We start from the raw sequence: 21,921 nt of genomic DNA on the forward strand, positions 1-21,921 counted from the left end.
CCCAATATGTCTTGTGCTCCAACTTAACAGGGAGGTGACAAGCCTTACCATAGACCATTCGATATGGAGACATACCAATTAGTGTTTTGAATGCGGTTCTATAAGCCCATAGAGCATCATCGAGTTTCTTACAGTCCTTCCTAGATTGTCCAACTATGGTCTCCAGAATCTTTTTGACTTCCCTATTAGTGACTTCCACTTGTCCACTTGTTTGAGGGTGATATGGAGTACCTACACGATGAGTAACACCATATTTTGAAAGGAGGGAATCTAAGTACTTGTTGCAAAAGTGCTTAGCTCCGTTTGTGATTATTGCTATTGGGGTGCCATGATGTGTGAAAATATATTTCTTGATGAAGTTCATCACACTTTTGGCATCATTATTGGGAAGGGCAATAGCTTCTGCCCACTTCAAGACATAGTCCACCGCTACTAGAATGTATTGGTTGAAGTAAGAAGATGGAAAAGGTCCCATGAAATCTAAGCCCCAAACATCAAAGATCTTTACTTCAAGGATATTATTTAAAAGCATCTCGTGTCGCTTCGAGATGTTACCTAACCTTTGAGAATGATCATAAAGTCGAACAAAGTTAAAGGCATCTTTAAATAGGTTAGGCCAATACAAATCGCTTTCCAAGATACGTGCTACCATCTTGCTTACTCCAAAGTGTCCCCCACACTCCATTGAATGACAAAATCGAAGGACACTTTACATTTCCTCTTCCGGTATACATCGTCGAAGGAGCTGATCACTACAATATTTGAACAAGAAAGGCTCCTCCCAATAGTAATATCTGAGATCATGAAAAAACTTTTTCTTTTGTTTATAAGAAAGATTGGGAGGAGTGATTTTGCAAACAATGTAGTTAACTATATTGGCATACCATGGAGCTTGTTTTTTTGCTAAGAGGAGAACATGTTCATGGGGGAAGTCTACATTGATTTGTAATTCTATTTGCTCTTCTTCCCCCAACTCGAGCCTGGATAGGTGGTCTGCTATGAGGTTCTCGGTTCCTTTTTTATCATAAATTTCTAGATCAAATTCCTGCAAAAGAAGAACCCAGCGAATTAATCTAGGCTTTGCATCTTTCTTTTCTAATAAATACTTAATGGCAGATGTGAACCCCTTCCCCAAATGTCATAAGCATGTGATGCATATGATGAATGAGAAGAAATACACGTAATGTGTGTGAGTCGCCACCGTGTTTAATTATTTTAGGGTAAACTAGGAAAAACCCTAAGTGACTCCATTTTTAATTAACCTAGTTACTAGATTAATTATCCCAATGATTAAGGCACAATCTGCGAACCCGAGATGGATCCCGAGACTATGTCATGCCGATAAACTAACCGATGAATGAATGTTTTGCAAGGTGAATGATGGATTAATGAAATGTTTGAGTGATTTTGACTTGCCACCCGGCGTGAAATCCCGGACGTGCCTACGTACTTCCGTTTGAATGGAAGATCAAAGTCAACGTAGTTCGATAGGCCTCTTTTAGAGGGCTTTGAATGATATGCTTAATGCATGGGTGTGTGTATGCTTAGTGCATGATTTTGTGTATGCTTTGTGCATTTTGTGTGTATGCTTTGTGCATGATTTTGTGTATGCTTTGTGCATGATTTTGTATGCTTTGTGCATGCTTTTGTATGCTTTGTGCATGAGTGTGTATGCTTTGTGCATGAGTGTGTGTATGCTTTGTGCATTTTGTTTAGGCATTTTGCCAAAAATGTTGATTTTGAGGCATTTGTGCCAAAATGATTCATTTAAACGATTTGTCGCTTAAAAGATTGATTTTAAGGCCTTTGGCTGAAAATTGGTTCATTTTAAGGCATTTCGCCAAAAATGTCAATTTTACGGCTTTGAGCCGAAAATGGTTGATTTTAAAGGCATTTTGCCAAAAATGTCGATTTTACGCGATTTGACGCTAAAATGGTTGATTTTACGGTTTTAAGCCGAAAATGTTGATTTTAAGGCATTTTGCCAAAAGATTGATTTTAAGCGATTTGTTGCTAAAAATGGTTGATTTTAGGCCTTTGGCCAAAAGGTGTTGTTTTAGGCAATTAGTTTGCCAAAATGTGCGATTTAGGCTTTAATGCCTCGATTATCAATTAATCGGGCGTTCGAGCTTAATCACAATTTATTGTCGAAACGTGATTGATTAAGGCTTTTAGCCACAATTATTGATTAATTGGACTTAAGCCGGATTTGTTCGAAATAAGGCAATTGAACCGTAGTTATTAATTAACTAGGCTCTTTTAGCCAATATTGTCGGATTTAAACTTTAATACCACGATTATTGATTAACCGGGCATTTAAGCTTAATCAAATTAATTAAGGCAGTTTATTTACCAAAAATAATGACGTGGATGCATTTATGCAATTGTAGAATTATTAAGAGTAGAAGAGAAATATGCATGAAGTGCTAAAATTAAATAGGCAGAGTTTTGTTTACATACCTGATTTAATCGACGACCGCTTCTTAACTCCGGATTAAGCTCTTCGCTTAGGAAATATTAATTAATTTTAATTTGTTTGATTTTAATGGTCAAATATCACAATAAAAATGCAATAAAAATTAAATTAAATGCAAAAAAGCGGTAAAGAAAACGCAAGGAGCGTGAGAGGGAGAAGGATTCGTCCGTCAATACAGACAGGTGTACCAGAAAATGGCTGAAAATGGCCTATTTATAGGCCATTTTCGGGTCCCGGGCGGCAGGTGCCGCCGGGAGGGCGGCAGCTGCCGCCCTGTCGGTGGGGCGGCAGGCCCCGCCCACACTGGGCGGGGGGTGCCGCCTGGGAGGGCGGCAGCTGCCGCCCAGTCGGTGGGGCGGCAGGCCCCGCCTGGTCTGGGCGGCAGGTGTCGCCCAAGCTGGGCGGCATGTGCCGCCCAGGGGCGTGGGGGGGCCAGGCCCCGCCTGCGCGGGGCGACAGGCCCGCGCGTGCTGGGCGGCACGCCTCGCCGTGCGGGGCGACAGGCCCGCCGCGCGGCTGCGGCTTCCCCCGCCCTCCCCTTGCAGGCCCGCCCTGCCGGGCTTACAACGCCTGCGCCGCTGGCTCTAGCCTCGCACGTAGGCGCGGACCGGGGCGCTGACATTCCTCGTCCCGCGCGCTTGGTCGGCCCCGTCCCTCTCGTTGTTAGCATTCCTCGCCGATGGGGCAGCCTCCCCAGGAAGTGGTGCGGCAGTGCCGCCCAGGCTTGGCGGCGGCCGCCTCTGCCGTGGCCAGGCGGGCACGGCGCCGCCTGGCCAGTGTGGACACCCGTGCCTTCGCTCCGAGGGCCCTTTTTGGGAGTTCCGGACCTCCGAAAAATATTCCGGGACCTGTTCCGCGATCCTCGCGATATTCCGGACGTTTTAAGTACCATATTGACATATTTTCGGTGAACTTCCGAAATAGCCTCCGGTCCGGCCGGAATGTTTGCAGTCCGAGAAAACAGGCTTTCTGAGCCTCAAAATTTGGGTATTCACAGCAGAGTGATCAGTCTAAACTATTGTTTTAGCTCCAATCAAATAAGCCCTAAATTTATCAAAAGCAAAAACAATAGCTAGAAGTTCTTTTTTAGTGGTGGAATAATTTGATTGTGCATAATTCAATGTGTGACTGGCATAATAAATGACGTGCAACTTCTTTTCCTTTCTTTGCGCAAGAATAGCTCCAACAGCATGATCACTAGCATCACACATAAGTTCAAAGGGAAGAGTCCAATCTGGTGTAGCAATGATGGGAGCTAAAATCAACTGTTTCTTTAACATGTTAAAAGCATTCAAGCACTCTTTGTCAAAATCAAAAGGGACATCTTTAACTAATAAATTACAAAGAGTTTTATGATTTTGGAGAAGTCTTTGATAAATATCCTATAAAATCTTGTATGGCCAAGAAAGCTCTTTACTCCTCTCACTGAATTTAGAGGAGGTTGCTTTTCAATTACCTACCTACATTTTGGCTTTATCCACTTCAATCCCTTTTTGTGAGATTTTTATGCCCTAAAACAATACCTTCACTAACCATAAAATGACATTTTTCCCAATTCAAAACAAGGTTAGTGTCCTCGCATCGCTGCATTACTAAAGATAGGTTATAAAGACAGGTTATAAAGACAAGCATCAAAAGAGAAACCAAACACAGAAAAATCATCCATAAATATTTCAATAAATTTTTCAACCATGTCAAAGAATATGGACATCATGCATCTTTGAAAAGTTGTAGGAGCATTGTATAATCCAAAAGGCATTCTCCTATGAGCAAAGGTACCATAAGGGCAAGTGAAAGTGGTTTTCTCTTGATCTTCCAGAGCAATAGGTATTTGGAAGTATCCTGAATAACCATCCAAAAAATAATAGTAGGGATAAACTGCAAGTCTTTCAAGCATTTGATCAATAAAGGGTAAACGGAAGTGATGTTTGCGTGTCGCTTTGTTCAACTTCATATAATCAATGCGCACGTGCCAACCTGTGACTGATCGAGTGGGAATTAACTCATTGTTTTTGTTAGAGACAACTGTCATACCTCCCTTCTTTGGAACAACTTGAACAAGACTTACCCAATAGCTATCAGAAATTGGATAACAATGTCGGCATCCAAAATCTTTATGATCTCAGCCTTGACTATCTCTTTCATATTTGGATTCAATCTTCTTTGATGCTCAATTGAAGGTTTATAGTCTTCCTCCATCAGGATCTTGTGCATGCATACACTTGGGCTAATTCCCTGCAAATCTGAAATTGACCACCCTAGAGCTTTCTTATGTTTTCGAAGAACCTACAACCTTTCCTCTTGATCAAGTGTTAAGTGAGAAGAAATAATAACAGGAAAAGAATTATTTTCACTTAAGAATGCATGTTTTAAATGAGATGGAAGTTGTTTCAGTTTTTGCTTTGGTGGTTCACTTTCTTTCTCATCCATGATGCTTGAATTATTAATGTCATCTTTAGTCTTAATATGCAAAGTGTCTTCCACACATTCATCAACAACATCAATCCTAAAGCAGTCATTATAATCCATAGGAAGTTTACAAGATTTAAGAACATCAAAAACAATTTCTTCTTGACCAACCCTCAAAGTTAATTTGCCCTCATATACATCAATTAATGCTCTTGTAGTTGTAAGAAAGGGTCTTCCAAGGATTAAGGATCCTTCTCTATCTTCATTAATGTCAAGAATAACAAAATCAATAGGGAAGATAAATGTACCTACCTTTACGAGCACATCTTCTACAATTCCTCTTGGATATTTGATTCATCGATCTGCCAATTGTAGAGACATCCTTGTTGGTTTTAGCTCTCCTATCCCTAGCATCTTAAAAACTTCATAAGACATAAGGTTAATGCTAGCACCTAAATCTGCTCAAGCTTTTTCAAAATCAAGATTACCAATATTATAAGGGATAGAAAAACTTCCTGGATCTTTTAATTTTGGAGGCAATTTATTTTGAATAACTGCACTACACTCCTCAGTTAACATTACCATTCCTTAATCATCAATTTTTTGTTTCTTGCTCAAGATGTCTTTTAGAAATTTTACATAGCTAGGCATTTGAGCCAGAGCTTCAGCAAAAGGAATGTTGATTTGAAGCTTTTTGAAGACATCAAGAAATTTGAGGAAGCTTTTATCATCTTGTGCTTTTTCTTTTCGGTATTACTAGGTAACGTACCTTGAGGTCGGGATGCCATCATGTTTGCAAACTGTCCTAGATAAATCTCCAAGTTTCTTATCGCAGCTTGCTGAATTTTGTTGTTTTCTCTGATTTCGTTCATGAAGTCCATGTGCGATTTAGAAAGTCCATGTGCCATCATGTGCGATTTTTTCTCTTAAGGTATAAAACCTGGTGGTGCATTCAAGGCGTTGTTTGGATTCCCATATGAAAGATTAGGGTGATTCCTCAATCTGTTATCTTAAGAATTAGAGTATAGGTAATTCTTCCTTCCTTGATTCATCACATAGTTTACTTGTTCCAAAGTTTGCGGATTTAAAAAGTCTAGCATGCATTCTCCAATCCCATGTTGCCCATTACACTGTCACAAACTTGCATAATAGTTTACAGGGTTAGTAGTCAATAAGTCCAATTTTCTTACCATATTATCTACCTTGGCATTGAGTGCTGTAATGGTAACTATTTCATAGACTCCTGCAGACTTCTTTCTTTAAGAACTATTTTGGTAATGACTATTGCTTGCCATCTCTTCTATTAGGTCATATGCCTCATCAATTTCTTTTCTTTCAAAAGATCCACCTGCAGCTACATCTTGAGTGATTTTAATGTTAGGAGATAACACATTATAGAAAGTTTGTACTTGTAACCACTTAGGCAAACTGTGATGTGGGCACTTTCTCAATAAGTCCTTGAATATTTCCCAAGCTTCGTACAAACTCTCTTGATCATAGTGGACAAAGGTCATTATCTCATTGCTCAATTTTGTGGTCTTTGAAGATGGAAAGAATTTTGCTAAAAATTATTGGGCTAATGCCTCCCATGTTGTAAAACTTCCAGCAGGGCATGATTGTAACCAAGATCGTGCTTTGTCCTTAAGAGTGAAAGGGAAGAGTCTTAGTTTTATGCCATCCTCGGAAACACCATTTTGTTTGAAGGTATCGCAAATCTCCAGGACATTTGTGATATGGGCATTAGGATCTTCACTAGGTAAACCTCCAAATTGAATTGAGGTGAAAAGCATTTGGATAATTGCAAGTTTAATTTCAAAATTATTGGCTTCCACCCTAGGTCTAGTGATACTCGAGGTTGTTCCATTAAGAGAGGGGGTTATGTAATCTCGCAAGGTGCGAACATGAGGTTGAGGTTTGTTTTCTAGGTTGATCGTCCATGTCTGTTTGCTGTTCAGGCTTGCTTTCACGTGCTCTCCTAGCAGCGTTGTTCCTACGACAAGTCTTTTCAATTTCTGGATCAAAGATTAGGAGTTCAGTCCTACCTGATCTTCTTTGCGTAAACACCTGAAATAATTATTTAAAAGAAAAATTAAATAGAACAAAAGAAGAATAAATTTCTAAATTAATAATAGGGTAATTATTATTGATATTAATAACGTCAATCCCTGGCAACGGCGCCAAAAACTTGACAGTGATTTTCGCAAGAGTACGAAATCGCAGCAAGTAATATAGAATGAGTAGAGTATGGTCTCCACAGGGATTGTATATCAAGTACCAAAATTATGTTAACCTATTATTATTTAAACAGCAATAAAGGGGAATTATTGTAAGAAATTTAAAATAAATAATTAAAAGAGAAGAAAAATAAATTAAGCAACAGTATTTGAAGGAAAGAAATCAAGGATTTAAAGCTACTAGAGATTTTGATTTTACTTAACTCTATCCAATTTGTTTTATTAGTTTGTTAATCAACATTAATTGTTCAAGTCGGGGAAACAACCCTAAAATCACTAACAAGCTCTCCCGATGTTTTGTTAGCTATTTTAATCCAATCTAATTACCTATCTTCCAATAGCGAAATCAAACATGAATTAAATCATTAAGTTTTGTGGTTTGTTTTGTGAATTCATAACCTAAGGTCATTAACTTATGAAAACCCCCCATGAGTCAAACCATATAGCTTCCGCATCAAGTTATTATTCTCATGTAATTTATTACCCTTTTCATATCAAAAACCCTTCTCCCGGTAGTGATTAATGAAATAAATCAATCTAGGGAAAAACTTTGCCTGGAAGCATTAAGTTCAATAATAAATTAAACTTGAATAAAGAAAAACAAATCTAATATTATAAATTAGAAAAGAATTCAAGCTAATTAAACAAAACTCAATAATACTTGAATAAAATTTCATAATCAATGTGAATAATGAAAAGTAAAACAAGATTAAGAGTTTAGAGATAAAAACTAGGCAACAGATAATGTGGACAGCTTCCTTCAATCTTGGCACAAATCTTAAATGCTTGAAGTCTTTGAGAGAGAAAAGAAACAATGGAACAAGAATTGTCAAAGACCGGAGATGCCTTACAATGAATGGCTCCTCTCTTTATATAGACTTCTTGGGAGAAAATCCAACTCCGTTTAGGAAATAGAATCCTTATTAAGTACGAAATCTTTTTGGAAATAGCAAACTGTTTAAGCTTTGGATTTCTTCTCAATTAAGACTCTTTCATCTCCCTAAATAGGATTAGGTCTTGATTTGTACGTCAGGAAAATATTTGAGGTGGGCCCATGTAATTTATAGCAACGGGCTGGCATTCTTGATTCAAGACAGTACCTAATACGTAGCACGGGCGTGTTGTTTTGCACAGGAAGGGCATGCCAGAGTCTGAGTCTAAAGGTGGTTCAGCACGAGTAGTGCTCCGCGACATGTCCAGAGAAGAATTTGTGGCACGGGTGTGCCCCATGGCACGGCTAGGGCGTGCTACACTCTGACTTTCTAGGATAAAATGCATAAGCACGCCCTAAGATCCTCTTAGGCATGGGCATGCCTCTTAGCACGGTCTGGGCGTGCTAGAGTCTGAGTCTCCACTTAATTTTCCTTAAGTTCAGCACGGGCGTGCTAATGTGCACTGGCAGGGCGTGCTAGAGCCTGAGCGTTTTGCTTTATTTTGCTGTTTTCTATGTCAAAATCCTGCAAATTTCTTTAAGATCAAGTGGATTATGATTCAACGAAGCTTTAAGTAAAAACATAAATAAAACTAAATAAAAATTAATTAAAGTAATTAAAACTACTAAAATTCCTAACACAAACTATATTAAAAACACTATAAGAGTAACACCTATCATCTTCCATCATTTCTCCATCAGTCTATTACCCAAAGCTACATGAATGTTCATGGGAACTCAGGGGAACGTGCAAAAGCAACTTCCAGTCAGATTAGATGAGGTCTTATATTAAATAGAGATTGAATTAGATTGATGTTTACGCCATTTTGGTGCGCTTTAAGTGCGTTTCATTCATCCAATCAAGGCATTCTTCTGCAGTTCCTGTGGGATGGGCAAGTTGCCAAGCTAGCAATTTTTGTTGCTGCAAAGAGGAAATAAATTAGAATCAAGAAATTTTATAGTAGCTCTCAACTATGGGAAAGAACGAATGCCTTACCTATTCCCGAACAAGAGGTCCTCCTGATTTAAGCTACAAAACGCTGATAATATATTTGCCATTAACCAACGGCTTTACGTCCCAGATTTTTTCAAGACCTGTATCATGATAAAAACATCACAATCAGAAAAAGGACATGTAGGGGAGCTTCCCAGTCAAAATAAAACAAACTAGGATTTTCTTATGTCTATAATATATACATAGCAGATAATGAGTATTTGACATTTTTATACCTATGCTCAGAAGGATAAACATTCTTAAGAGTATGAATCATATAACACAGATGAATTTTCATACCTAGTCCAGTAATGGCATTCTCAACTGTCTTAAATAGTTCTCTTCTCTTGTCAAGTTTAAACTGTTTATCTAAAAGTTCTTGAGTAAAATCTGTGTTGGTGGGATATATCATAGTAGATATCAATAAAGCAACTCACCAGAAGTCTTTGATTTCTTGTAGCAGAAATCCTACATCATTAAAGTTACAAGAAGCAGTTTACTGAACTGAATGCCCTAATTGTTTGTAATATATTTAATATAATGGCTGAGCAGCCATTCCAATGAATGCCAAAAGGGGCATATTTAGGCAATCAGGCTATTTTAGGGTGAGAACACCAAACTATTCCGACACATCTATATGGTCATGGATTTTGTGGTCACTTACTGTGTAGAATAGAATATTGACTATCTAGAATAAAATGACAGAGGTTGGTGACTTGTTACAAATTTATAGGTATTTACTAGAATGATTGTTTATAGTAGTGAAAGTTCTCAATAGATGAGCCAAATAAGAAAGAATCATGGAGAAATTAGCGAAAGGTTGAATATGCCGCAAACAACTTTATACCTGCCAATACGCGGTGTTCTGTTGAGAAAGGCACATCAATAAGTTCTACTCCCCAGTCAACTTCATCTGGATGGGTGTCCTCATTAGAAGTAAGCAAAGGGATCAAGTTTAAGAATTTCTCAATTGACCTATGTATCTTAATAATGTTAGGATTAATTCAAAATAATATTATTAAAAATATTTTGAGATTTAAATTTTAGTTAGACCAGATTGTATGCATAGAATTTGATGTTTTTGTTATTAGGATTAATGATTTTTAGGAGTATTTTTAGATCTTATTTGATTCACTTGTCAGCCTATAAATAAACATATCATTTTGGTAATTCAATAAAGTGCTAAACATTGTTAATCATCTTGTGCATTTCCATTTCCCTTCCCTAAAATTCCAACAATTTTGGTATCAGAGCCTATCCCTTTGAGCCAAAAAAAAAAAAAAAAAATACAATGGCCGCAAACACTATTCCATTTTCTTCTCCTCCAATTTTTGTTGGTGGAAATTATCAGCTATGGGTTGTTAAAATGAAAGCTTATTTACAAGCTTATGACTTATGGGAGCATGTTAAAACAGAAAAAAAATCCCTCCATTGCCATCCAACCCAACTATGGTTCAAATTAAGAATCATAACGAAGGCAAAGTAAAAAAATTCAAAGTAAAATCTGCCTTCACTCTTCTGTTTCGGACATAATTTTCACAAGTATTATGACATGTGAAACAACAAAGGAGATATGGGACTCATTAAAAAATAAGCATCAAGGCAATGAGGAAATGAAATTGATGCAAGTTTTGAATCTCAAAAGAGAATTTGAGATGCAAAAAATGAAAACATCTGAAGGTGTCAGAGAATATGTTAATAATCTCATGTCCATTGTTAACAAAATTAGATTACTTGGTGAGGAATTTCTTGAAAGAAGACTGGTTGAAAAAAAATTCTTTTTTGAGTATTGGAGAGATGTGCTCCAAAATAAAAAAAAGTGATAAGAGGTGCATCAATATTTGAAGAGAAGTGCTTCAAAAAAAAAAAATTTGAAATTCATTTGCTAGTTTGATGAGAAGTGCATCAATATTTGGTGAGAAGTGCATGAAAATGATGAGTTGGAGAGAGGTGCTTCAACAAAGTTAATTGAAGAGAGGTGCTTCAAATGCTAGATAAAAAAAAATTATTGTAATAAAAAAATATTATGTTTGGATTAAGAGGGAATGTTAGGATTAATTCAAAATAATATTATTAAAAATATTTTGAGATATCAATTTTAGTTAGACCTGATTTTCTGCATAGAATTTGATGTTTTGTTATTATGATTAATGATTTTTAGGAGTATTTTAAGCTCTTATTTGATTCACTTGTAAAGTGGCTGACAGCTTATTTCGCAAGTGTACGAATCGCTACAAGTAATATAGAGTGAGTAGAGTATCGTATCCACAGGGATTGTATACCAAGTACCAAAATTATATTATCTTGTTATTATTTAAACGATAAATGAGGAAATTGTTTATAGAAATTAAAATTCAACAAGTAAAAATAAGAAGTTAAGCAAGCAATTATTGATTAAAGAAATCAAGGAAGTAAAACTACTAGGGGTTTTGATTTCACTTAACTCTATCCAATTTACTTCATTAGTTCATTGATCAATTTAATTATTCAAGTAGGGGAAACAACCCAAAAATTACTAACAAGCTCTCCCGATGTATTGTTAGCTATTTTAATCCGGTCTAATTACCTATCTTCCAATAGCACAATCAAACATGAATTAAATCATTAAGTTTTATGGTTTGTTTTGTGAATTCATAACCTAAGGTCATTAACTTATGAAAACCCCCCATGAGTCAAACCGTATAGCTTCCGCATCAAGTTATTATTCTCATGTGTTTTATTAAACTTTTCATATCAAAGATCCTTCTTCCGATAGTGATAATTGAAATAAATCAATCTAGGGGAAAATTCTGCCTAGAAGCATTAAGTTCATTAATAAATCATAACTTGAATAAGGAAAAATAAATCTAATTGCATAAATTGGAAGAGAGGTTAAGCTACATCAAACCCCCTAGTATAAGAATTTAGTTACACATAGTACTTAAATAAAACTCAAAAATACTTGATAAATATTCCATAATCAATAAAGATAATGAAAGAAATAAACAAGATTAAGAGTTAAGAATAAGAACTAGAGAGGTATTGCTTTGATGGCTTCTTTGGATCTTGCACAATTCTTGCTCACTTAACTTTAAAAGAAAATGAAGCTATCTGTAAAACTATAAGAAAAGAATTTTTGTGGAGTATGGAAAGAATGGAATTGCTGGATGCCCTTGGAGTGGTTCTTTCTCTTCCTTATATAGACTTCTTGGGGGAACAAGCCTTGTGTTTTAATGAGTAAAGTTCAACTTTGTGAGGTGGAAAAGTTGTAAATCAAGCCATGAATTGCTCTCAATTATGGTTTTCTCAATTGCACATGGTTGAACTTTGACTGGCATGTGAAGAAAGCATCCAAAGCATCTTGTAAAAATGGTAGAAATTGGTTGGCAACTTTTGACTCAAAATATAGAATTTTTGTATTGCACGGGCGTGTTGCCTGGCACTGCCTGGGGCGTGCCAGTCTTTGGAGGGTTAGAGGTTCTGGCACGGGCCGTGTTCCTTAGCATGGCTTGGCAAGCTCACGCGCACGGGCGTGCTGTCTAGGCGTGCAGTCTCCTGGAAGTCTTATTGATAGCGCGCACGGGCGTGCGGGGTAGCACGGCTTGGGGCGTGCATCTCTCTGGAAGTCTGAGGCATGTGATGCACGGGCGTGCGGGTTAGCACGGCTTGAACAGGTTAGCGCGCACGGGCGTGTTCTTTGGCACGGCTTGGGGCATGCATCTTTCTGTCTCTTTAGTTTGTCTCGCCTTATGCCAGACACGGCCGTGCTTCGCGACACGGGATGGGGCGTGCCAATTGTGTTTTGCTTCATTTTTGTTCTTTTCTTTGCAAAATCCTACAATTTTCTTTCCAATCAAGTGAGTTGTGTTTCAAGGAAGCTTTTGAATAAAAATATATCAATGTTACATAAAAACTAATTAAAAGTAATAGGAATTTAAATCAAAATTACAATAATAACACTATAAAAATCAACACTATCAAAATTCCCCAAACTTAAACTATTGCTTGTCCTCAAGCAATGAAATTCTTATAAAAATAGCATGGAATAATTGATTATGAATTTAATAAATAACTTGAGTTAAACATAAGAATAAATTCTATACATATTTCCTATGCAAATTATTTTTAGCCAAAATTGAAATAACATATTCTTTTAATCAAACATGAGTAAGAAATATTTTTGTCTTCTTCTTTAGAACATTAGTTACTTGGGACAAGTTTAGCCTACACGTAGTATTTCTCATCTCAAGGCATTTTTAGGTAATCTATTTCTATTAATGAAATTGGTTGCATTTTATGCTCCATACCACTTCTCATATTTTTCTTTTGTGGTTGCATTTTATGCTCCATACCACTTATATATTTTTTTAGAAATATAGGTAATAAGTAGTTGCATTTTATGCTCCATACTACTTTGTTGAGATAAAACCTTCATCCTTTATTGATTTAGAACATACATGTAATATGGCTTTAGTGTCCCTAGTTTTAGGATTCAAAATTTTCCAAACAATTGATTAAATTCCAAGAAGTATGCTAAAATCAATTTTTGGTTTAGAATAATTTACTTAGGAGATATTATAAATTTATTCAGAAGTTTAACTAAGATAGATCATAAATTCATTTTATTAATTATTCCATACTTATTTTATTGAAATAAAATTTTATAATTTAGATAAACGTCCACCCCCTACTTAATTGAGCACATTGTCCTCAATGAACAATTCCCCAAACTTATGGAATTCAAATAACAAAAAAAAGTTTAGAAGTGTACCATTGTTGGGGCAAGAGAATGCAATGGAACGTGGGAGAGCATCCAAGCTAGGAGGTGAGAAACATAAAATAATAATAACAACCAAAATATGTAAATGGACAACCAATTTAAAAATCCAAAGTAGCAACTGGAACTAAGTAAAAGCCAAAGTGTGCACACGCAACCGATGTCAAATGTGTGATAATGAGAAGAAATCAGAAAAAAAAATAAACAAAGCAATATAATAAAACAAATATCAGGCCTCTGGTGGTGGAGGAGGAGGAGGCTGGAGCAACTGGATCACAGTCTGAAGCTGAGTGGCTAGGCCCTGGTAGTGACTCTGCAAGGTGTCCAAACGAGAGTCAATGCTGCCCTGTGTGATCTCAAGAGATTGGAAGCGATCAGTAATTGTGGACTCAATGCCGGTAAGTCGAGTATCAAACATGTCCATGCGAGAAAACATACGTGCAAAAAGCTCATCAGTAGAAGGGCCCTGGAATGAAGGTCCAGCTCCAGATGTACCTGCACCAGAAGTAAAACCAGGGAAAGGAGGTGGCTGATCCTCCTCAATGTCAGTAGCTGCAGGTATGTCCTCGTCAGTAGCTGCCACTGGGGCACCTATCACTCTATATGTGTCGCCAAATTTTTCTACAAGCTTCATGTGAATCATTAGCTCAATGTCTAATCGAATCCCTCTACCTCCTCCTAAGCTATCATAAATTGGTCGAGCTGGATTCCACAGCCTCAGATAGGTGGCAATGCGTGTAACAAAACTACCCATCACAATGGCTCCTTTGTCGGCACGTGCTACTCGAGCCCATTTTTGGCATAGCCAATACCCCACATTTAACGACACTCCATTTTTAATAGCCCATAAAAAATAAAGTTCACTGCGCCCTACAACTCCTTCACTCTCATTTCGTCCGAAAATAGTATGAACCAAAAACTTATGGATGTATCGTAAAGCAGGGCTTTTTATTTTTGACGCTTTGGACGATCTAGCACTATAAACACTGGTGTCTGCTAACTCGCCCCACCTATGACGATCCATAAAATCATTCGGGACTTGGGTGACCGCATTTTCAGTAGGAAAACCGAAAATGTGACTAACCTCATCTATGGATAATTCAAAATTTCGTCCTAGGAGTCGAAATGTGATGTTATTCCTAAAACTGTCAGCTGGAAATTTAATTGATGCAGAAAAGGAGCTTAAAAATTCTAACGTAAGAGGCGGATACACAAGGTCTTTCATTTCAATAAAGGCACCCCACCCCACACGTTTCAACGGTTCAATCACAGCATCTTTAAGCCCCACCATAGACAAAGCATGCTCATCAATAAATTTATTGGCTAAGATGGGGCGTGTTAGAAGTTTATTGTACCTTTCTAACTGGTCACTGGAACCCATATCAAAAGGAGGCAGTGGTGTAGTGTCCGAAGAAGGCGTGGAAGATCTTGTGGTGGAGCCTCGTCTTCCGGCTACCGAAGAAGAAGGACGGCTGCGCTTGTACCTAGGAGGCATGATTGTGAAAAATATTGAAAAAAATCAGAAAATAGTGCAAGAAAATGAGGGAAAACGAGAGAAAATTGACAGAAAATGAGAGAAAATGGATGTGACGGCTAGGGCGTGTTGAGTTGAATGAAACAGCGCTAGGGCGTGTTGTTTAAATAGGGTAGCGTGCACAGGCGTGTCGAGTGACACGGCCCAGGGCGTGCACCTCTCTGGATGTCTTAGCACATGCGGGCACGGGCGTGCAGCTCTGCACGGTTGGGGGCGTGCACTTCTCTGGATATCCTGCGTATGCGTGCACGGGCGTGCAGCTCTGCACGGTTGGGGGCGTGCACTTCTCTGGATGTCCTGTAGGGTACCTATCTTACCTGACACGGGAGTGTTGGGTGACACGGCCCAGGGCGTGCCACTTTTTTTTTTTTTTTTTTTTTTTTAATAAGTTCAATCGAGCTAAATTACATACCAAGATTATCTCAACCTTTTGGCCACTGTAAAAAGCAAATCAAGTTATAACAAGCTCATAGAAGCAATTATAATGAAAAATGGGTTGTCTCCCATAAGCACTTTTGTTTAACGTCGTTAAGTTCGATGCTCCACACTGGATAAGAGCTTACTCAAGATTGATAGCGGTTTTAGCAGGATCAAAATTTCCTCCTTGGTAAACCTTTAGTCGGTGAGCATTGACTTTGAAACTTCGGTCACTGTCCATGATTTCTACTGCTCCATGCGGGAAAATTTCTTTAATAGTGAAGGGTCCGGACCACCTTGAGCGCAGTTTTCCTGGAAAAAGACGGAGTCTAGAGTTGTAGAGTAATACCTGCTGTCCTACCTTTAGATTCCGCAAAACGATAAGCTTATCATGCCATTGTTTGGTGCGTTCTTTGTAGATTTTGGCATTTTCATAAGCGTGAAGCCTCATCTCATCCATCATATTCAATTGAAGCAACCTCTTTTGACCAGCTTCCTTAGTATCAAAATTAAGAAATTTGATTGCCCAATATGCCTTGTGCTCCATCTCGACAGGAAGGTGACAAGCCTTACCGTATACCATTCGATATGGTGACATGCCAATTGGTGTTTTGAATGCAGTCCTATAGGCCCAAAGAGCATCATCGAGCTTCTTGGACCAGTCCTTCCTTGATTGGCCAACTGTTGTTTCCAATATCTTTTTGATTTCCCGGTTCGTAACTTCTACTTGTCCGCTTGTTTGAGGGTGATATGGAGTACCTACACGATGTGTGACGCCATATCTGGAAAGTAATGAGTCAAGGTACTTGTTACAGAAATGCTTACCTCCATCGGTGATTATGGCCCTTGGAGTACCATGGCGTGTGCAAATGTATTTCTTGATGAAGCTCATTACACTTCTGGCATCGTTATTGGGAAGGGCAATAGCTTCTGCCCATTTTGACACGTAATCCACTGCTACGAGGATGTATTGATTTGAGTATGATGATGGAAAAGGTCCCATGAAGTCCAACCCCCAAACATCAAAGATTTCAACTTCAAGAATGCTATGTAGAGGCATCTCATGTCTTCTTGAAATGTTGCCTAACCTTTGATAGCGATCACAAAGACGTACATAGTTAAAAGCGTCTTTAAAAAGATTAGGCCAATACAAACCGCTTTCCAAAATGCGTGCTGCTGTTTTGTTTGCTCCAAAATGTCCTCCACATTCCATCGAATGACAGAATTTAAGCACACTTTCTATTTCACTTTCCGGTATGCAACGTCGGAATAGCTGATCACTGCAATACTTGAACAAGAACGGCTCCTCCCAATAATAGTATTTGACATCATGGAAGAATTTTTTCTTTTGTTGATAAGAAAAATTGGGGGGAACGATTTTGCAAACAAGATAATTGACTATATCAGCATACCAGGGAGTTTGGGTCATTAGCAGAAGGTGTTCATGAGGAAAACTCTCATTGATTTGTAGCTCGGTTGCATCCTCTTCTTCTAATTCTAATCTGGAAAGGTGATCAGCTACTAGATTCTCGGTTCCCTTTTTGTCTCAAATTTCCAGATCAAATTCCCGCAGTAAGAGAACCCAACGAATTAGTCTTGGTTTAGCATCTTTCTTTTCAAGCAAGTATTTGATGGCAGAGTGGTCCGTATATACTATTGTTTTAGCTCCAATTAAATAAGCCCTAAATTTGTCAAAAGCAAACACAATAGCTAATAATTCCTTTTCAGTAGTTGCATAATTCAATTGTGCATCATTCAATGTACGACTAGCATAGTAAATGACATGCAACTTCTTGTCCTTTCGTTGTCCAAGAACATCTCCAACAGCATGATCACTAGCATCACACATGAGTTCAAATGGAAGAGTCCAATCTGGTGTAGTGATGATAGGTGCTGAGATCAATTCCTTCTTTAATCTGTTAAAAGCATCTAAACACTCTTTATCAAAATTGAAAGGGACATCTTTAACTAATAAATTGCAAAGAGGTTTTGTGAATTTTGAGAAGTCCTTGATAAATCTTCTGTAGAACCCTGCATGTCCAAGAAAACTTCTTATGCCTTTCACTGAGTTAGGAGGAGATAGTTTTTCAATTACCTCGATTTTGGCTTTGTCTACTTCAATTCCTTGCTGAGAAATTTTGTGTCCCAAGACGATACCTTCACTAACCATGAAATGACATTTTTCCCAATTCAACACAAGATTAGTATCTTCACATCGTTGCATTACTAAAGCTAGATTATAAAGACATGCATAAAAAGAAGAACCAAATACAGAAAAATCATCCATAAATATTTCAATGGATTTTTCAACCATATCGGAAAATATGGACATCATGCATCTTTGGAAAGTTGCAGGAGCATTGCATAGTCCGAAGGGCATCCTCCTATAGGCAAAAGTGCCATAAGGACAAGTGAAAGTAGTTTTTTCCTGATCTTCTGGAGCAATGGGTATTTGGAAATACCCGGAATAACCGTCCAAGAAACAGTAGAAAGGATAACCTGCAAGTCTTTCAAGCATTTGGTCAATGAAGGGTAAGGGAAAATGGTCCTTACGTGTTGCTTTGTTTAATTTTCTGTAATCAATGCACACACGCCATCCCGTGACTGTTCTAATGGGAATTAACTCATTACTTTCATTAAAAATAACAGTCATACCCCCTTTCTTTGGCACCACTTGAATAGGACTTACCCAACTACTATCGGAGATTGGATAGATAATGCCGGCGTCCAGGAGTTTTATGATTTCAGCTTTTACCACCTCCTTTATGTTCGGATTCAAACGTCTTTGATGTTCGATTGAAGGTTTGTAGTCATCTTCCATTAGGATCTTGTGCATGCATATGCTTGGGCTTATTCCTTGTAAGTCGGAAATTGACCACCCTATTGCTTTCTTATGCCTTCGAAGAACCTGCAACAACCCTTCCTCTTGATCAAGCGTTAAGTGAGAAGAAATAATAACAGGAAAAGAATCGTTCTCACCTAGAAATGCATGCTTCAAATGAGGAGGAAGCTGCTTCAACTCTTGCTTAGGTGGTGTGTCTTCTTTTTCTTTTTCTTCTGTATTATTATTGTTTATGCTATATAGAGTTTTATTTACACATGTATCTATTACATCTATTCTAAAGCAATCATCGTGGTCCATAGGTAATTTACAAGATTTTAACACATCAAAAATGACCTCTTCTTGACCAACTCGCAATGTTAGTTTCCCATCATGTACGTCAATTAGAGCTCTTGCAGTTGCAAGAAAAGGTCTTCCAAGGATCAATGATCCCTCTCTTCCTTCATCGATATCAAGGATTACAAAATCAACTGGAAAAATGAATTTCCCTACCTTGACTAACACGTCTTCTACAATTCCTTTAGGGTATTTGATTGATCGGTCAGCTAATTGTAGAGACATCCTTGTTGGCTTGAGTTCTCCCATACCTAGCATTATAAAAACTTCATAAGACATCAAATTTATGCTAGCTCCTAAGTCAGCCAATGCTTTTTCAAAGTTCAAATTGCCAATGTTACAGGGGATAGAAAAACTCCCTGGATCTTTGAGCTTTGGTGGTAATTTGTTTTGAATTATTGCACTGCATTCCTCCGTCAGTTTTACCATGCCTTGATCATCAATCTTTCTTTTCTTGCTCAAGATTTCTTTCAAGAATTTTGCATAACTGGGCATTTGAGCAAGAGCTTCAGCAAAGGGGATGTTTATTTGAAGCTTCTTAAAGACGTCCAGGAATTTCATGAAGCTTTGATCATCTTGCGTCTTTTTTAATCTTTGTGGAAATGGAATGGGCGGAGCATAAGGTTTTACCTCTTCCTTTTCCACTAGATCAATGATAGGAGCCTTTTTCTCCTCTACATTCTCCTTTACTTTCTCTTTTCTGGGTTTGTCCTCCAATTCTCTTCCACTCCTCAAGGTGATGGCTTGTACCTGCTCTTTGGGATTTTTTTCTGTGTTGCTAGGTAACGTGCCTTGAGGTCTAGCTGCCATCATGTTTGCAAACTGTCCCATTTGGATTTCCAGATTTCTTATTGCAGCTTGTTGGATTTTATTATGTTCTCTTGTTTCGTTCATGAAATCCATGTGTGATTTGGAGAGGGCAGTAAGGAGATCATCATGAGACTTCTTTTTCGGAGGCAAGAAACCTGGTGGTGCATTTAAAGTATTGTTAGAATTACCATATGAAAGGTTCGGATGATTTCTCAACCTATTATCGTAAGGATTTGAATATGGGTAGTTCCTCCTCTGCTGGTTCATCACATAGTTCACTTGCTCCAGAGTTTGTGGATTTGTAGGATCTATCATGCATTCTCCAGCTCCATGTGGTTCATTGCATCTGTCACAGGTTTGTATGATAGAGTTTATGGATTTAGTGGTTAGCAGATCAAGCTTCCTTACCATATTGTCAACCTTTGCATTTAATGCAGTGATAGCATCAATCTCATAAATTCCAGCAGTCTTTCTTCTTTCGGAGCTGCTTTGATAATGGCTATTGCTGGCCATTTCTTCAATCAAATCATATGCCTCGTCGATCTCTTTTCTTTCGAAGGATCCTCCTGCAGCTGCATCCAATGTAATTTTTATGTTAGGTGACAATGAATTATAGAAAGTTTGGACTTGTAACCATTTGGGCAGGCTATGGTGAGGACATTTTCTCAACAAATCCTTAAATCTTTCCCAAGCCTCATATAAACTCTCTTGATCATGATGAACAAAGGTCATGATCTCATGTCTTAATTTAGTTGTTTTAGAAGATGGAAAAAATTTAGCCAAAAATTTCTGGGCTAATTCTTCCCAAGTTGTAAAACTTCCGGCAGGACAGGATTGTAACCATGATCGGGCCTTATCTCTTAGAGTGAAAGGAAAAAGTCTTAATTTAATGGCATCTTCAGAAACACCATTTTGTTTGAAAGTGTCACAAATTTCCAGGAAATTAGTGATATGAGCATTAGGATCTTCACTAGGAAGTCCTCCAAATTGAATAGAAGTGGAGAGCATTTGTATTATTGCTGGTTTAATTTCAAAATTATTTGCTTCCACTCTTGGTCTAGTGATACTGGAGGTGGCTCCATTAAGAGAAGGTGTGGTATAATCTCGCAATGTGCGAACGTTTGGCTGCTGTAGGGCTTGAGGATTTGCAGCAAGTGGTATATTTGGAAGTTGAGGATTAAGTCCGTCCATGTTTGTTTGTTGTTCGGATCTGGTTTCTTTTGCTCTCCTTGCTGCGTTGTTTCTTCTGCAGGTTTTTTCTATTTCTGGATCAAAGATCAGAGGTGCTGTTCTTCTAGCCCTTCTTTGCATAAAACCTGAGATGGTTCACTGAATTAAATGATTAAATGAATAAGTAAATGTCTAAATTAATAACATGATAATTTGTATTGATATTGATATTGCCAATCCCCGGCAACGGTGCCAAAAACTTGACAGCTTATTTCGCAAGTGTACGAATCGCTACAAGTAATATAGAGTGAGTAGAGTATCGTATCCATAGGGATTGTATACCAAGTACCAAAATTATATTATCTTGTTATTATTTAAACGATAAATGAGGAAATTGTTTATAGAAATTAAAATTCAACAAGTAAAAATAAGAAGTTAAGCAAGCAATTATTGATTAAAGAAATCAAGGAAGTAAAACTACTAGGGGTTTTGATTTCACTTAACTCTATCCAATTTACTTCATTAGTTCATTGATCAATTTAATTATTCAAGTAGGGGAAACAACCCAAAAATTACTAACAAGCTCTCCCGATGTATTGTTAGCTATTTTAATCCGGTCTAATTACCTATCTTCCAATAGCACAATCAAACATGAATTAAATCATTAAGTTTTATGGTTTGTTTTGTGAATTCATAACCTAAGGTCATTAACTTATGAAAACCCCCCATGAGTCAAACCGTATAGCTTCCGCATCAAGTTATTATTCTCATGTGTTTTATTAAACTTTTCATATCAAAGATCCTTCTTCCGATAGTGATAATTGAAATAAATCAATCTAGGGGAAAATTCTGCCTAGAAGCATTAAGTTCATTAATAAATCATAACTTGAATAAGGAAAAATAAATCTAATTGCATAAATTGGAAGAGAGGTTAAGCTACATCAAACCCCCTAGTATAAGAATTTAGTTACACATAGTACTTAAATAAAACTCAAAAATACTTGATAAATAT

At 37.6% G+C, this 21,921-nt stretch overlaps 1 protein-coding gene and 2 non-coding genes across 3 annotated transcripts; 2 read left to right on the forward strand and 1 right to left on the reverse strand.

The window, feature by feature from the left end:
* The first annotated feature begins 6,310 nt into the window (after window positions 1-6,310).
* On the forward strand, window positions 6,311-6,417 carry LOC149493770 (small nucleolar RNA R71). Its single transcript, XR_016322752.1, has one exon. It is a non-coding gene; the product is annotated as a small nucleolar RNA R71 (small nucleolar RNA).
* A 13,446-nt stretch (window positions 6,418-19,863) lies between these two features.
* On the reverse strand, window positions 19,864-20,930 carry LOC149493771 (uncharacterized). Its single transcript, XM_089726337.1, has 2 exons — window positions 19,957-20,930; window positions 19,864-19,894 (listed from the first exon to the last, which is right to left on the reverse strand). Exons 1-2 carry the CDS (start codon window positions 20,928-20,930, stop codon window positions 19,864-19,866), a joined length of 1,005 nt encoding a protein of 334 aa, XP_089582463.1.
* LOC149493772 (small nucleolar RNA R71) lies at window positions 20,383-20,489 on the forward strand. Its single transcript, XR_016322772.1, has one exon. It is a non-coding gene; the product is annotated as a small nucleolar RNA R71 (small nucleolar RNA).
* Window positions 20,931-21,921: the final 991 nt, after the last annotated feature.

This window comes from Jatropha curcas, chromosome 9, assembly GCF_041381405.1.
Source record: "Jatropha curcas cultivar XTBG-Jc1 chromosome 9, XTBG_Jcur_1.0, whole genome shotgun sequence".
In the NCBI taxonomy this organism is placed as follows: Eukaryota; Viridiplantae; Streptophyta; class Magnoliopsida; order Malpighiales; family Euphorbiaceae; genus Jatropha; species Jatropha curcas.

Bases quoted from the DNA above. Each gene is read 5' to 3' on its own strand.
- LOC149493771 (XM_089726337.1), bottom strand. From the start codon at position 20,930: ATGGACGGACTTAATCCTCAACTTCCAAATATACCACTTGCTGCAAAT. The intron at 19,895-19,956 runs GTTGAGAAATCA...ATGCACCACCAG, and splicing joins TCAAATCCTTACGATAATAG to GTTTCTTGCCTCCGAAAAAG.